This window comes from Oculina patagonica, chromosome 3 (genome assembly GCF_052425735.1).
Source record: "Oculina patagonica isolate OP01 chromosome 3, crgOcupat, whole genome shotgun sequence".
Classification (NCBI taxonomy): Eukaryota; Metazoa; Cnidaria; class Anthozoa; order Scleractinia; family Oculinidae; genus Oculina; species Oculina patagonica.
Window position 1 is genome coordinate 29,417,967 of NC_135760.1, and position 17,440 is coordinate 29,435,406.

At 37.1% G+C, this 17,440-nt stretch overlaps 3 protein-coding genes across 3 annotated transcripts; 1 reads left to right on the plus strand and 2 right to left on the minus strand.

Annotated features, from left to right (window-relative positions):
• Positions 1-269: 269 nt before the first annotated feature.
• Positions 270-15,743, minus strand: LOC144647430 (uncharacterized). Its single transcript, XM_078507235.1, has 6 exons — positions 15,103-15,743; positions 14,404-14,525; positions 2,483-2,529; positions 1,872-2,072; positions 1,372-1,485; positions 270-1,248 (listed from the first exon to the last, which is right to left on the minus strand). Exons 1-6 carry the CDS (start codon positions 15,523-15,525, stop codon positions 818-820), a joined length of 1,338 nt encoding a protein of 445 aa, XP_078363361.1. The 5' UTR covers positions 15,526-15,743; the 3' UTR covers positions 270-817.
• Positions 5,278-6,223, plus strand: LOC144645777 (uncharacterized). Its single transcript, XM_078505324.1, has 2 exons — positions 5,278-5,468; positions 5,503-6,223. The coding sequence occupies exon 2, from the start codon at positions 5,623-5,625 to the stop codon at positions 6,145-6,147; it is 525 nt and encodes a 174-aa protein (XP_078361450.1). The 5' UTR covers positions 5,278-5,468; positions 5,503-5,622; the 3' UTR covers positions 6,148-6,223.
• Positions 10,416-11,381, minus strand: LOC144645778 (uncharacterized). The gene is made up of 2 exons (XM_078505325.1): positions 11,191-11,381; positions 10,416-11,156 (listed from the first exon to the last, which is right to left on the minus strand). The coding sequence occupies exon 2, from the start codon at positions 11,034-11,036 to the stop codon at positions 10,512-10,514; it is 525 nt and encodes a 174-aa protein (XP_078361451.1). The 5' UTR covers positions 11,037-11,156; positions 11,191-11,381; the 3' UTR covers positions 10,416-10,511.
• Positions 15,744-17,440: the final 1,697 nt, after the last annotated feature.

A 17,440-nucleotide genomic window follows, 5' to 3' on the forward strand; every position in this document is an offset into this window, starting at 1 on the left:
TGATCTATCCACCCACCCACCCACCCACCCGGAGTTTGTTCGTAGCACGAGTCAAGTTCGAGCCCGAGTCAGGTTCGAGTCACGAGTCAACTTCGAGTCAAGTTTTTTTTTGTTAATTTATGTTTTGGTCTTTTGGTTTTAATTGTGTTACATGCAAAATGTTGTACTAAAAAGACAGATGAGACGAAATGAAGACGAGACAGATGAAAATAAAGTGAACGCGTGGTACAATCGCTGAACTGGAGAACTGGGGACGACTCAGCCACAAATATTGTCAAACATTGTTTATTTCAAAAATCAGTTTCATTTGAAATTTTCCGCTTCCAATATAGGTCCAGATGAGAACCACTCTCGCTTCGAACATTATGTTTTCAAGACTGTTTTCTAGTAATTATATTGCACACGCATTGAGCAATTAGACCTCTGTGCGGAAATCATCTGAATGTCAGACAGTAGAAAGTTATATTTAATATTTTTATTAGTTTGGAGTATTTCTATAATTATTCTAAAGTGTTATCTTTCACAAAAGGCAAAAACAACTAATATTTAGGTGTTTCCCTTACTGTAAGCTAAAAATGCTCGTGGAAAAAAAACCCATCAGTTTACTGGCAAAGAAACTAAAATCTCGCACTTTTTGAAGTAATTTGCCTCTTCAGAAATGACGTGTTTATTTGCATAACAATATTGAAAACCATTATGGCGGCGAAATATTGACTAGAGATTTCTGACTCGACTTGCAACCCTCCTGATTTCTTATCTCTTTGCTTTCTTCGTCTGCTGCTGGATATAGTTAAGTTTCCTTTATAGTAACCATGTTTTAAGAACTCGCCAGCATTCTCATGGCTTGGATTCGGATGCAAGCAAGAGATGAGAGACGACTGTCTGCAACAATCCTAGTCACGTGAGCTTCAAGATTATTACAATGTTCATCAAAGTTCATCCACAAACAGTCATCAGAAGCAAAGCCAGCTCGCGCTCTTGTGGAACGGTAATACGCCTGCACCAAATGTGACAATATCAACAGATACTGTTCGCATTTTTCAGCAGGGATATAATTGGTGGAGTGTCGACCTTTCCTTCCTAACACAGCCTGATATGATTCCTCGGACGGGCGGAGAGTTGTAACTTCGTTCTCCTTGTCACTCAACTGTAGTTCCATGGTTCGTAGAAACTCGTTCATTTCATTTTTTGCTGCTAAATCGATCGGTCTTTCTCCCCGGTCGTTTTTTGCTTCAAGTAGGGGTAAACCTGTCAGAGATAAAAAACAGACAGAACAGTGTATAAAAACGTTGCAATACTTTTAAAACAAGTAGCACGAAGAAAAGTAGTGTGTGTATTTCCTCACACCGCAAAAGAATGTAAGCGACTGACCTCCTGCTCTGACCAGCAGCTCGACCACTTGTTGATGATTATTACCCACTGCATCATGTAAAGGTGTTGTTCCACACAGAGGAGCAGACAGTAAGTTCAACACCTCAGTCGTATCTGGCAACAAAACGATAAAAAAAAAACGTGAATTAGATGTTCGTTTGGCATGTTAAATTTCATAAACCATTTGATATCAGTTTTGAGTGGAAGCTTTACAGATCTATGTCGAGACTCTTTTCTATTCCTCCATCAATGCTGATATGACTATGGGGTTAATGAGGGTTAAGGGAAAAGTACGAACATGGAAGCATTTATTGTCGTGGAGTGTAGTGTCCCAACTAACCGTACCAAAGGATCGAAGTTGCTTTCTCAGCTTATCGCTCTGTAATTAAGCACTACTCTTCTTTAAAAAAACAGGCTACATGTGGTACTGTTTGTTTTTCGACACTGTGAAAAATATGGGCTCCCTTGGAGGTGAAGGAGTTTAAGTTAGTAGTACATACCATCTCCAGGTTTAATTTCATAGACAAGTTGCCTTGCCTTCAGCAGCTCCTGTACACAACCCACGTATCCATGGTTACAGGCCTCGTGCAGTGCAGTCCATCCAGCATAGTCCTTCATGTTGGCGTCTGCACCTAACGCGAGCAGCTGTTTCACTTTAACTGTGTCATTCCTGATGCAACTTAACTGAAGATCAGTTTCGCCTGAGAGGGAATAACAAGGTTTACAAGACAACTTAAAAAAAAAGGTAAGATCATTACATTTCATAAACAATAACGCCAGGTATCGTTTTGCTTTTTAAGTTATTCACCCATATCTACTTCTTAAAAGTACTAACACATCAAAAACGTATTTCTTTATATGAATCCTTATAGGAGATTTACAATATGACTTTAGATTGAAAAAAAAAAAACCCGTAAAGGCTCTAGAAACCTTATCCGTTTCAATGCTTAGAAGATTTCTCAGTAGTGTTAAAATGACAATTATACTGCAATTCTTAGTGGATTGTTCGTGTTTGGTTTGTGGCTATTGAAGTAAGCTGCTGTTACATGGGAATCGGGTTCCATCATCCTGACTCGGAAAGAAACAAATATTTAAGCATTCATTGGTATACCTTTCATATTTCGGCGATGGATCTGTTTTCTTAATTGGTTAGCATCCCTGAAAAACAAAAGTTGCAAACAAAATTGATAAGCGATAGAAAACTGATAAACCTGAAATAGTAACTGGACAACACATATTAGTATTAAAAAATTAACTGCCAAAGAGAATTTCGTGCGTGTTTACTTTTGTTAGGAGCGTGAAAACTCCTTGCGTTGTTTTCTCAGAACATATTTTCGGCTCTTCCTCGGTGTAAAACCTGTAAAACTAACCAATGACGTCAAACCAAGGTCGACCAAGACAACAAGAACCTCGAAACAATAAAGAGCAGGAAAACTATAGCTCTAAAACAAAAACAATTCACAGGTTTTTACACCGAGGTAAACCCATATTTTGGCTGATAGAGGGGCCTTCAAGGAGTTCATACACCTCTTAAGGAATTTCGAGCAATTTTCGTGCAATTTTCTTGAAATTCGGAGAACCCAAAACTGCTGAAACGATAACGGTTACGGCCATTCTTGTGCGTTAACTAATGACTTTTTCTCACAAGTTACAATATCAAGTACACCCACACTCACCCACCTACTATTATTAGTACTTTTGTTCCTCAACTGAAATGAAGTACACAATTTTATTGGTATCGAATTGAATATCGTAAAACCTCGACATACTTTTAGCGCAGTGCGTTTTCTTCCCCTCTCAGTTTTTTCTTCAGCATCATTTTGACGCGCTACAGACGGTTGGGCTGTTACCCTTTTGGCTTGCCGAGGTTTCAGCTTTTGGCCTTGCGGGTTTGTACATTGTGAGACTTGATGCTGTAGGTCCCTGTGGCAATGTACATCAGTTTGTTCCATTTGCTGGGGAAGAGCGACACGAACCAACTTGCGTCGTGGCCGTGACTGCCGGGTTTGTCGCTCATCAACTGGTGGCAAATGAGATGAATGCGTCTTGGAATTATTGAAGGACGAAGGATTTTTATGGCCCTTCTTGAGCGGAGGTTTGAAAACATTCACATAACTCCATCATAGAGAGTGGTTTGGATTTTCGACTCATTTTTTTGGTACAATTGATGTTCTCTGGTCAGTTATGTCAAGAGAGTAATAGTTGTAATGTGTTTTGGATGCTTCTTACAATCTTAGAACACAAACGCGTCATCTTCTTTAGTCAGAAGTTTCGTTTCTGACTAACTGAATAACATTGATGTAATGAATTTTTATTACCAGCGTCTTACTCACGCAAGAAAATAAACGAAAAATATTTACTGTAACTAAGCAATCGATTGAAATTTCAGAAACATTTTGTTACTGACGTCAGTAACATTTCGTTACTTTAGGCAGCGCCTTTTGCTTTTCCGCATAGCAACCAACTATTTAATTACTTACGCAACAAAATAAACGGAAAACATTTACCGTTACTTAGCAATCAATTGAAATTTCTGTAATATTTTTAACTAACGTCAGTAACATATCGTTAGTGTAGGTTTCGCTTTTCCCTGTAACCACATAGCAACCAACTATTTAATTACTTACGCAAGGAAATAAACAAATTTTTTTTACTGTAACTAGGCAATCAATTGAAATTTCTGTACTATTTTATAACTAACGTCAGTTACATCAGTTACGTTACTTTAAAAGGCGCGTTTACATGACAGAGAAAATTGGGTACGGACCCGGACATGACCACTTTTGTAGAGAAACAGTCAATTCAAAACGGGTTCATAGGCGCCCTTTAGGCTACGCCTTTTGCTTTTCCCGCCTTGCAACTAACTATTTAATTACTTACGCAAGAAATTAAACAAAAAAAAACATTAAACTGTATCTAAGCAGTCAGTCGACATTTCAGTAATATTTTGTTACTGACGTCTGCCGCACTTGTTGCTTTTCCCACATAGCAACCATTTATTTAATTACTTACGCAAGAAAATAAACAAAAAAAATTACTGTAACTAAGCAATCAGTCAAAATTTCATTAATATTTTGTTATTGACGTTTGTCAGTAACATTTCGTCACTTAAGGCCGCGCTTTTTTCTTTTCCCACATAGCAACCAATTATTTAATTACTTACGAAAGAAAATAAACAAAAACATTCACTGTAACTAAGCAATCAGTCGAAATTTCAGTAATATTTTGTTCCTAACGTCAGTCAAGTAAGACTTTTTTACTTTAACGATTTTAGCTTTTACAAAAATATTTACTGTAACTACCTCATTATAGGAAAATAACGTTCCATGAAATTAACGAGAATTTTAAAAATTGTCGTTAATTTAAGTCGCGTTAATTTTTGTCAGCGTTAATTTCCTTGACATTAATTAGGTGAAGCGTTGATTTCCGCGACATTAATTTCCATCCTGTCCAGGCATAGTCGACTTTCTCTTTTCTGCAAACTGTATTTACTTGTATTTCGATCTTTACGATATTTCCAGTTCATGCCTGCTTTCAGAAGGACAGTTGGACATCTAACACATCCTCTTCCTATGTTTTCGGCAAAAAAGTTCAATGTTGAAATATAATTTGTTCTTATTGTCGCCAGAAACTGCGCTTCCTTGTGTTAATCGAGTTAATTACTTCATTTTTAAAATTTACCTCCTCTTTCGCGTTAATTTCCTTTATTTAGAAGTACACTCTTTTTTTCTATAGGAATAATGTTTTTTTCTGGCCCAGGCTGAATATTCTTATTTTTCTGTCGATGTTAGGTTGAAAGTATTGTTATGAATATTCTTAGATTATAGCCTGTGTCATTTCTGTTTGTGCTATATACCATACATATGTATTACATATACCGTTCATCGAACTAGCATCGGAAGTAGTGAGGAAAGGACCGAATTAGCCGTTCCCATGGGCAGGAATTGGGCAGGAATAATTAAGTAGGTGACGTCATAGTGCGTAAGTGACGTCATCAAAAATGGGGCGTAAATGACGTCATAAAATGGGGTGCAATCTAAAAATAGAAAAATTACATCATCGGTTGTAATCTAAAAATAGAAAAATTACATCATCGGGTGTAATCTAAAAATTGAAAAATTACGTCATTAGGGTGTAATCTAAAAATAAAAATTACATCATATCGGAGGGTAACCCCGCCTTGACCAATAGCCATAAAAGAAGCTGCTTGTAGTTCAGTCTATTCTCAGAGTTTACACCGTTCAGATCACAATGTACAGCAGTTATAATCAATTCTTTCAAGAGGGTTATGGAAATATCATATTACCCGATGACAGTGGAGATGAAAGCGATGATGAGAGCTCACAGGAAAGTGAACAGTCATTTAGTCAAGATTCTCAATCGAGCGAAGAAATAGACTCTTCCCAAGAACAAATGGAGCATATAGATCCCTGGTCGCGCATTCAAGATGAAGTCACTAGTCGTCACGAAGCCAAGCTCGAAACTCTGATAAACGAGTATGAACAACATGGAGATGTGTCTGAAGTGGCCCGTGTTAAGGCTGAAAATGCTCTGCTACCAGTATACAGGAAGGAGCTGAGAAAAGTTCTTTTGGAGTATTTACAGTGGATGCATGCAATGAAGAAAGATTCGACCTTCCGTAAAGTGATAGAGACCAAAAATGAATTGAAAGATACAGAGGGATATGATTGGTTAGAATCGACAGAACTCGCTATCGATAAGCGAAAATTCTTACTCAATCGGTTGTTTGTCAAACAAACTGTTCCCGAACACTAAGTGAACTGTGCCTGTTAATCTTTTCTGGTGACACCTCTGTCAATGTTTTTAATAATCAATAAACGTATTTTAAAAGAGAAAAAACCTGTTTGTTCCTTCTTGTGTCTCGCGGTGCGCAACTTGTCTATATAAACGCCTATAGATGCTAATTTCTTAAGCAAACTCCACCAAGTTTATACCGTAATTCGCTTAAATGCTCATACGCGTTCTCTACCGTTTGAATTAAGATAAAACCAAACATGTGAAACATAGGTTTACAAGTCAAAAAAGTTGTACATTGATCAAATTTTTTTCACAAAATCGGTTCACTGAGCTGGTCTTACAATTTATTTTACTCGTAACTGCTCAATAACTCCATATTGCCAATGTAGTATTGCCGTATTGGCCGCTACGAATTTTTTGCTGTTTGTAATAATTGCTATTTGATTTTCTTGGTTGCTCTTTGTCACTCAACTGGTTAAATGATTTATTGATCTTATGAACTTAACGTAATAAGAAATTTTGAAATGGAAAACTTTTAGAAAGTTTTGACAGTAAGAAAGTTTACTTTAAAGAAATGTAAATGAACTGTTGACAGGTTTGAGTGTGAATTTTTCGCTCCGATAATAACCCTTGGGAAAAGCATGTTAGTAATGCCTTTGTGTTAAGCGAAACCCCTAATTCTGGAAAAGTTTAATGAATTTTTATGAAGTAAATAATAAGAGTTTTTTAAAGGAAATAAACTGAAGAAAATCACTTAATTTCCTCTTTTAATACACTGTTATTTATACAATAGCCGTTGACATTACATTCTTTTAAACAAAGATTGCAAAAACAGACTTAAACCTATATGTCCGTGTCATCCAACAGCAAATGTTTATGCAAAAACATTACAGAGAAAGCCACCGTGGATGTTGAAGTGTTGTTATTTTAGACCGTTTGCTAGTCTTGTCTGTTTTTCGAATGCTTTTACTTCTGTTTTTCAATAAATCCTTTGATTTTCTTGGTGTGGATAACTGGTAGTTAATGTCAATGCCTTGTTGTTGAATAGACGGAGGTATGGTACACGCTTTAAGTTTTTGGCTGTTCTCAGTGTTTTGATAGATGATTACTTTAACTTTAGGTTGTAGTTTTGCTTCTTGTAGCCACTTTCTTCTTTGATTGTGATCCAGCTGATGAACATTAGTAAGATGGTTAGATAATTTCACGAGATATTTTGCTCCACATCCCGGAACCGGACAGTCTCGGCAAACTCTTCTAACCATGTTAACGGCATGAAATATTGACGCAAATGAGAGAGTTTTGTTAATATCCTTGTGTTATATAGACGCTACTGAAGGTCAAAAAGGACAAAATGAGGTCAAAAAGGACAAAATAAGGACAACAAGGACAAAACAAGGACTAAAAGGACAAAAGGAGACACGAGGGACATTTAAGCTATATGTTTCGCTGCAAACGCGCGTGGAGAACGCGCGTGGAGAGACGCGTGCATGACATTCAATAAAAGTTTTTTTTCTTATCTACGTAACTGATCACTGATAAAAAACCAAAATAATTAATAATTTAATGATAAAGGAAATCTCAAATTCCCGTTTAATGTATATTCCCAGGAAAGATAGCAATATGTCTACTGTTCTTGTTTTTCTTTCGCTCATATTAGCGTATTCCAACGCCTGCTTAGAGGGAAAATGTCGGTGCTATGAAGCGTTGGAGCTTATCGACTGTTCTCACATTGGTCTGTATTCGATGCCACATGCAAAGTCTATCATGGTAAACTACACTTCAATTTTACTGCGTGGTAACAATCTTCGAAACCTCAATCTAACCGCTATTTTGGAAGTGTTCCCGCGACTTGTACTTCTTGATTTGAGAGAAAACAATAAGCTATTATGCGATGATTTACAACAATTCCACAACTTTAAGCCGATTATTATAATAACAAAGGCGCTCTAGGCAATTACTACAGCATGTGGAGATGGAATTGACAATGTTAAGCACTGATCATGATGAGGAGATCATTTTCTCTCGCACAACGGAGATGTGGATCACTCTTGGAGCTTATGCAATCACACACAAATGTAATTAACGAAATCGTATTTCAATAAACAATGAAACGGAAACAACAGTCTCTGTCATGTTTGTGTTCCAGAAACAAAACCGAACAAAACCTTTATCTGTGAACTACATATTCACATCTCCGTTGTGCGAGAGATGTGAATATGTAGTTCACAGATAAAGGTTTTGTTCGGTTTTGTTTCTGGAACACAAACATGACAGAGACTGTTGTTTCCGTTTCATTGTTTATTGAAATACGATTTCGTTAATTACATTTGTGTGTGATTGCATAAGCTCCAAGAGTGATCCACATCTCCGTTGTGCGAGAGAAAATGATCTCCTCATCATGATCAGTGCTTAACATTGTCAATTCCATCTCCACATGCTGTAGTAATTGCCTAGAGCGCCTTTGTTATTATAATAATCGGCTTAAAGTTGTGGAATTGTTGTAAATCATCGCATAATAGCTTATTGTTTTCTCTCAAATCAAGAAGTACAAGTCGCGGGAACACTTCCAAAATAGCGGTTAGATTGAGGTTTCGAAGATTGTTACCACGCAGTAAAATTGAAGTGTAGTTTACCATGATAGACTTTGCATGTGGCATCGAATACAGACCAATGTGAGAACAGTCGATAAGCTCCAACGCTTCATAGCACCGACATTTTCCCTCTAAGCAGGCGTTGGAATACGCTAATATGAGCGAAAGAAAAACAAGAACAGTAGACATATTGCTATCTTTCCTGGGAATATACATTAAACGGGAATTTGAGATTTCCTTTATCATTAAATTATTAATTATTTTGGTTTTTTATCAGTGATCAGTTACGTAGATAAGAAAAAAACTTTTATTGAATGTCATGCACGCGCTCTCTCCACGCGCGTTCTCCACGCGCGTTTGCAGCGAAACATATAGCTTAAATGTCCCTCGTGTCTCCTTTTGTCCTTTTAGTCCTTGTTTTGTCCTTGTTGTCCTTATTTTGTCCTTTTTGACCTCATTTTGTCCTTTTTGACCTTCAGTAGCGTCTATATAACACAAGGATATTAACAAAACTCTCTCATTTGCGTCAATATTTCATGCCGTTAACATGGTTAGAAGAGTTTGCCGAGACTGTCCGGTTCCGGGATGTGGAGCAAAATATCTCGTGAAATTATCTAACCATCTTACTAATGTTCATCAGCTGGATCACAATCAAAGAAGAAAGTGGCTACAAGAAGCAAAACTACAACCTAAAGTTAAAGTAATCATCTATCAAAACACTGAGAACAGCCAAAAACTTAAAGCGTGTACCATACCTCCGTCTATTCAACAACAAGGCATTGACATTAACTACCAGTTATCCACACCAAGAAAATCAAAGGATTTATTGAAAAACAGAAGTAAAAGCATTCGAAAAACAGACAAGACTAGCAAACGGTCTAAAATAACAACACTTCAACATCCACGGTGGCTTTCTCTGTAATGTTTTTGCATAAACATTTGCTGTTGGATGACACGGACATATAGGTTTAAGTCTGTTTTTGCAATCTTTGTTTAAAAGAATGTAATGTCAACGGCTATTGTATAAATAACAGTGTATTAAAAGAGGAAATTAAGTGATTTTCTTCAGTTTATTTCCTTTAAAAAACTCTTATTATTTACTTCATAAAAATTCATTAAACTTTTCCAGAATTAGGGGTTTCGCTTAACACAAAGGCATTACTAACATGCTTTTCCCAAGGGTTATTATCGGAGCGAAAAATTCACACTCAAACCTGTCAACAGTTCATTTACATTTCTTTAAAGTAAACTTTCTTACTGTCAAAACTTTCTAAAAGTTTTCCATTTCAAAATTTCTTATTACGTTAAGTTCATAAGATCAATAAATCATTTAACCAGTTGAGTGACAAAGAGCAACCAAGAAAATCAAATAGCAATTATTACAAACAGCAAAAAATTCGTAGCGGCCAATACGGCAATACTACATTGGCAATATGGAGTTATTGAGCAGTTACGAGTAAAATAAATTGTAAGACCAGCTCAGTGAACCGATTTTGTGAAAAAAATTTGATCAATGTACAACTTTTTTGACTTGTAAACCTATGTTTCACATGTTTGGTTTTATCTTAATTCAAACGGTAGAGAACGCGTATGAGCATTTAAGCGAATTACGGTATAAACTTGGTGGAGTTTGCTTAAGAAATTAGCATCTATAGGCGTTTATATAGACAAGTTGCGCACCGCGAGACACAAGAAGGAACAAACAGGTTTTTTCTCTTTTAAAATACGTTTATTGATTATTAAAAACATTGACAGAGGTGTCACCAGAAAAGATTAACAGGCACAGTTCACTTAGTGTTCGGGAACAGTTTGTTTGACAAACAACCGATTGAGTAAGAATTTTCGCTTATCGATAGCGAGTTCTGTCGATTCTAACCAATCATATCCCTCTGTATCTTTCAATTCATTTTTGGTCTCTATCACTTTACGGAAGGTCGAATCTTTCTTCATTGCATGCATCCACTGTAAATACTCCAAAAGAACTTTTCTCAGCTCCTTCCTGTATACTGGTAGCAGAGCATTTTCAGCCTTAACACGGGCCACTTCAGACACATCTCCATGTTGTTCATACTCGTTTATCAGAGTTTCGAGCTTGGCTTCGTGACGACTAGTGACTTCATCTTGAATGCGCGACCAGGGATCTATATGCTCCATTTGTTCTTGGGAAGAGTCTATTTCTTCGCTCGATTGAGAATCTTGACTAAATGACTGTTCACTTTCCTGTGAGCTCTCATCATCGCTTTCATCTCCACTGTCATCGGGTAATATGATATTTCCATAACCCTCTTGAAAGAATTGATTATAACTGCTGTACATTGTGATCTGAACGGTGTAAACTCTGAGAATAGACTGAACTACAAGCAGCTTCTTTTATGGCTATTGGTCAAGGCGGGGTTACCCTCCGATATGATGTAATTTTTATTTTTAGATTACACCCTAATGACGTAATTTTTCAATTTTTAGATTACACCCGATGATGTAATTTTTCTATTTTTAGATTACAACCGATGATGTAATTTTTCTATTTTTAGATTGCACCCCATTTTATGACGTCATTTACGCCCCATTTTTGATGACGTCACTTACGCACTATGACGTCACCTACTTAATTATTCCTGCCCAATTCCTGCCCATGGGAACGGCTAATTCGGTCCTTTCCTCACTACTATCGGACATTTGGCTCATGCAGGTTTTTATCGTTTTATTGGCTAGTTTTGCCGTTTAGAGAAAGGACGAATTTTATACGATCTAGATAAAACATATAATTTTATTGTATTTACATATTTTCAACACACAAAATTATATTCCTTTCCAATCTCAGCCTCGGGTTTATTCTTAAAATATTCTTAAAATTTCGCAAAGAAAAAAAAAGGTGCAGGTTTGCCTCCAATTCGCGTTAATTTAATAAGGAAAGCAATCAACAGCAAACACTAAAAATTATGGCAAATAACACTAAACACTAAACCCCATTCAGACTCTCACATTACTATGGCCTTGCAGAAATGCTATGCCGTCATGAACAAAAAACATCAATATATTACATCCATTTACACAAAAATAGCGATAAACGATGATAATAACTGCAGACTATGGTAGGGTATCACTCATCATGAAGGAAAAAACTACCCTGACTTGTCACTGACCACAATGGCAAGTGTTGAACTTGCCGTGAATGTGCCACAGTAAAGTGTATCAAATTTATTTTGAAGACCGCGAGTTTTCTTCTGATCATTACTTAATTCTTATTTCTACAATAAAATATTGCTGATACCAAATCAAGTTTTCAAAACTAGGAGGCACCCAAAAAATTAACATTTTTCCACTCTCTAACTTACAAATGAAATATTTCAATTTACCAGAACACTTTTTTAATGAATTTGCCAACCCTACTTACAATACTAAAACGGAATGCAATTTATTACAACACACTTCTTATTATACTTACCCAGCTACTTGTACTACAATACAGCTACCTTACTCCAATTACAATACTTATCATCGCTACTTACATCATTTACAACACAATTACACAATTACATCTACAGTCACTTCCACTTCCGTACAATTTCGTTCCGTGCTGCGGATAATAATATAATTAACGCAGGATGAAATAGCTCACATTACATTTTATATGACTAAATTTAAATACTTTGTTTTAAAGAATAATTATTTGGCTACTCAGAGGAGTTACATAAAAAAACTTTGTAAACTCTCTGTATATTTTTCCTTTTAAGATTGTGGCTGTCTTCATGATTTTTTTATTTCTTTCTTTTGATGTTTTGAATTTACCAAAACACGCACAACTTTGCTACGGCCTAATAAGGCTCGTAAGCCTAATTGTTTAGTTAATTTTTATATATAAAATTTATGTATATTTTTGTACATTTTCCGATTACGATACCCAACTGAACTAGCTATGTTTTTTAGTAATGTCTCATTAGAATCGTTTCCTCAGAACACGGATGAACGTTAGGTGTTGTTGAGCTGGGTCTGTCTGGATACACAGTCCTATTCTTCTATCAGTACACTGTGGCAGCTCACTGGTGTCTTGCTGGAAAGCAAGACGGCGCTCTGGCATTACTTGATTCATAGCTCCAACTCGTCTGCTTCTGGGTTTCATTTGATCATCTCTCGCCTTCTGCTGCTGATTGGTAGCGTTTTGATGCTTTTCTGTGCTCGGTTTGTTGTCGCGTGGTTCATTTTGTTTTGACACTGTTAGTTGTTTGAGGTGTCTGCCACTTGTTCCACTCTTCACTGTGGTTTTTCTTCGTCTTGTTCCAGGATCTGCCAACGCATGGGGTGCTAAGCACTGCCTGTGAATCATACTGCCATCTTTCAACGCAATCCGTCCTCCACTTCTCTCGGTTTTCTCTTCAACATGGTTTGGACGCGCTACGGACTGTTTCGTTGTTACCCTTTTGGCTTGCTGAGGTTTTCGTTGTTGGCCTTGCGGGTTTGTACATTGTGAGACTTGACGCTGTGTAGCTCTGTGGCAGTGGACATCAGTTTGTTTCATCTTCTGGGGAAGAGCAACACGAACTAACTTGCTTGGTGACCGTGACTGCCGGGTTTGTCGTTCATTAACTGGTGGCAAATGCGTTGAATGCGATTTGGAATTACTGAAAGACGAAGGATTTTTATAGCCCTTCTTGAACGGAGGATTGGAGGCAACTTTCGGTGGTTCTTGCTCTTCAACAAGAAAGCGTCCATTTCTTCTTTGGTAAACTTCACACGACTCTCTCGTCGACAGTGGTTTGGATTTTCGACTCATTTTTGGGGTACGTTTGTTGTTGTACAATTGATGTTCTCTGTTCAGTTCTGTCAAGAGATTGTTAGTTCTAATGTGTTTTTCGTGGTTCCTATATATTCTCATTTGAACACAAGCACGTCACCTTCTTTGGTGTACGTGTCGCTTCTGACGTAACATCGCTCTCAATTGCACCATTATTCGCTAGTCTTTTTCGACGTGAGTCTTGTGTTTTCCTCGGTTACCGCATGGCAGCCAACTGTTTAGCAATTTACGCAAAAATAAACAGAAGCATTTCTTGTAACTAGGCAAGCGACCGAAATTTCACTAATATGTTTTTATACTGACGTCAGAAACATTTCGTTACTTAAGGCGGCGCCTTTTACTTTTACCACATAGCAACCAAATATTTAATAACTTACGCAAGAAAATATACGAAAAATATTTACCGTTACTAAGCAATCAATCAAAACGTCAGTTATGTTTTGTTATTGACGTCAGTAACTTCTCGTTACTTTGGCTTCGCCTTTTGCTTAAACCCCTGGAAACCAACTATTTAATTTCATAAAAGAAAAAACATTTACCGTCACCAGGTAACTGATCAATCCTTTAATTGTTCGCTCGATCTGGTTATTAATAAACGGTCGTCTTTTTATTTATTCACTCACTGATCCATCCAACCACCCACCCGCCCGTCCGTCGACCTTTCGTTGATTGGATGGTTTGGATGGTTCGTATGTCCTCGTTCGTTCGTTCGTACGTTCGGTCGGTCGGTCTTTGGTTCTTTGCTTCGTCGGTCGGTCGGTCGGTTGGTTGGTTGGTTCGGTCGGTCGGTCGTTCTTTGCTTCGTTGGTTGGTTCGTTCTTTTTTGCGTTCGTCGATGGAGCTAGCCAGTCAGTAGTCATTCAGAGGATCAGTCCATCACTGTGTACTTACCCAATGATCTGCAGTGGTGTCCCTTTACGCCGCGTGTTTTTTACAGCAGCCGCTTTAACAACAGTGTCTTCAGTGATACTTGTTGTGGTGGCCGCAGGCAACAAAAAGAAATAGCTGGAAACCTTAGAAATAAAAACAATGTGTAACCTTTTATACGGGTAAAGCGCGTTCATTGATTAAGGTTTTGCTGCAGAACATGCTTCAATGTTTGGGCGTAAAAAACAAACACAACGACAAACAAATGGCAAAGAAACAACACCATACACAATACACACACAAACAGCAAAACTATGTTTTTATCATTACTGTTGCAAAGTAAGATTCTGGTTCCTTCCTCTCGCACAGGATCAATGTGGCCTCCCGATACACGAATTCAGTCTTATGAGTGAAAAAGGATAAAGGTACTACAGTATCTACACTGCAACTGCTCCCCTTGACCTCCCCTTGTACGTTGATGGAAAGTGTAACAGAAGCTACTGTTGAATAACTGACTGACTGATTGAAAAATCTGTGCTTCTTTATCTGTACGCACTTCTACATGTAATCTATATTCAAATTGTTTATGGATGACGCCCATATTTAATTGTTTTGCCAACATTTTTCAAGTTAGCCGTTCGCAATTTGTTTCAATATTCCTCATTAATTGTGACTTAAGAGGTAACACTTCAAGTAGATAATAAAGATTTTACTAAATCTTACTATTTTCTCAAGTGATAAAGCCTTAGAGTTTACATGACGTCTCTCCAGAGGCACCAATCGATCAACGTAGTTAGCCAGGAGCATGTCAGTAACATGCATTCGAAGCCACGTGGGACTACACGTCTCCAAAAACCGCTTTAGTGTAACCTCGCTTTCATGGAGCCGGCCACAGGCCAGATACAGTTCGGTCACAAAGGTTCGCGAGCGTTCACTCAACCTGGTGGCCAGATCTTCTTCGGTACACTTCATGGAAACGAGGTCACAAAGAATGAAGCATTTAGCTGCCATAGCAACAACACTTTGAAGAGTTTGCAAGGCGGTAATCTGAAGAAACAAAAGTATCAACTTTAGATGCATTTTCCCGGGTGAAACCTGGGTCAACCTTCTTGCCTTGTTATGGTTTAGGAACGTACACACCGACATATTATATTCGCGATAAAATGTTTACGCCAACTGCGAGCTTCGGCCAATTTACTTGGTGAAGCTTCTGAACGCCATTCGGGATTCGTTTATATTTTTGTATACAAAATTTTTACAAAGAAATCACTGATATCACACACCTAGAGCAGGAAGTTTGGCAAGCTGACACGGATTTTATTTCACAATTGCAAACATTTTGGGAAAAAGTAAGAAGATTGCCATTATTTGTCAGACTTCCACGCATTGTACAGTCCCCTATGCGGCTGTTATTAGGGTCGGGGAGGACAGTTGGGTTGGGTCGGGGAGAAGCGTTCAGTGAAGACCCAAATTACGGCTTGAGGAACCCTAGCCGTGATTGAAAATGGAATGATTTTGGCTTCTGATAGGTCGGAGATCAAAAGATGGGGCGTGAAGAGGAAAATCTCGTCAGATCTTTTGTAAATAAAACTAAATCTAGATAAAGTTTGGTTGCATACATATGTTCAAACTATAATTTAAGAATTTTTTAACTTAACATTACATACTATACCGTATTCAGACCATCTACACACAGATAAGCAATCCATCTTAACGACAAGCTCTCACGGCTTTGCTTTCTTTCCGATTAATGAGCACATCGGACATTTGGCTCATGCAGGTTTTTATCGTTTTATTGGCTAGTTTTGCCGTTTAGAGAAAGGAGAATTTTATCGATCTAGATAAAACATATAATTTTATTGTATTTCATATTTTCAACACACAAAATTATATTCCTTTCCAATCTCAGCCTCGGTTTATTCTTAAAATATTCTTAAAATTTCGCAAAGAAAAAAAAAGGTGCAGGTTTGCCTCCAATTCGCGTTAATTTAATAAGGAAAGCAATCAACAGCAAACACTAAAAATTATGGCAAATAACACTAAACACTAAACCCCATTCAGACTCTCACATTACTATGGCCTTGCAGAAATGCTATGCCGTCATGAACAAAAAACATCAATATATTACATCCATTTACACAAAAATAGCGATAAACGATGATAATAACTGCAGACTATGGTAGGGTATCACTCATCATGAAGGAAAAAACTACCCTGACTTGTCACTGACCACAATGGAAGTGTTGAACTTGCCGTGAATGTGCCACAGTAAAGTGTATCAAATTTATTTTGAAGACCGCGAGTTTTTTCTGATCATTACTTAATTCTTATTTCTACAATAAAATATTGCTGATACCAAATCAAGTTTTCAAAACTAGGAGGCACCCAAAAAATTAACATTTTTCCACTCTCTAACTACAAATGAAATTTTCAATTACCAGAACACTTTTTTAATGAATTTGCCAACCCTACTTACAATACTAAAACGGAATGCAATTTATTACAACACACTTCTTATTATACTTACCCAGCTACTTGTACTACAATACAGCTACCTTACTCCAATTACAATACTTATCATCGCTACTTACATCATTTACAACACAATTACACAATTACATCTACAGTCACTTCCACTTCCGTACAATTTCGTTCCTGCTCGGATAATAATATAATTAACGCAGGATGAAATAGCTCACATTCATTTTTGATAAATTTAAATACTTTTTTTAAGAATAATTTTCTACTCAGAGGAGTTACATAAAAAAATTTAAACTCTCTTTTTTTCCTTTTAAGATTTGGCTTCTTCATGTTTTTTTTTTCTTTCTTTTATTTTAATTTACCAAAACACGCACAACTTTGCTACGGCCTAATAAGGCTCGTAAGCCTAATTTTTAGTTAATTTTTATATATAAAATTTATTATTTTTTTACATTTTCCGATTACGATACCCAACTGAACTAGCTATTTTTTAGTAATGTCTCATTAGAATCGTTTCCTAGAACACGGATGAACGTTAGGTGTTGTTGAGCTGGGTCTTCTGGATACACAGTCTATCTCT

Bases quoted from the DNA above. Each gene is read 5' to 3' on its own strand.
- LOC144645777 (XM_078505324.1), top strand. From the start codon at position 5,623: ATGTACAGCAGTTATAATCAATTCTTTCAAGAGGGTTATGGAAATATC.
- LOC144645778 (XM_078505325.1), bottom strand. From the start codon at position 11,036: ATGTACAGCAGTTATAATCAATTCTTTCAAGAGGGTTATGGAAATATC.
- LOC144647430 (XM_078507235.1), bottom strand. From the start codon at position 15,525: ATGTCGGTGTGTACGTTCCTAAACCATAACAAGGCAAGAAGGTTGACC. The intron at 14,526-15,102 runs GTAAGATTTAGT...TTTATTTCTAAG, and splicing joins CTTTATCACTTGAGAAAATA to GTTTCCAGCTATTTCTTTTT. The intron at 1,249-1,371 runs GTCAGTCGCTTA...TATCTCTGACAG, and splicing joins GCTGCTGGTCAGAGCAGGAG to GTTTACCCCTACTTGAAGCA.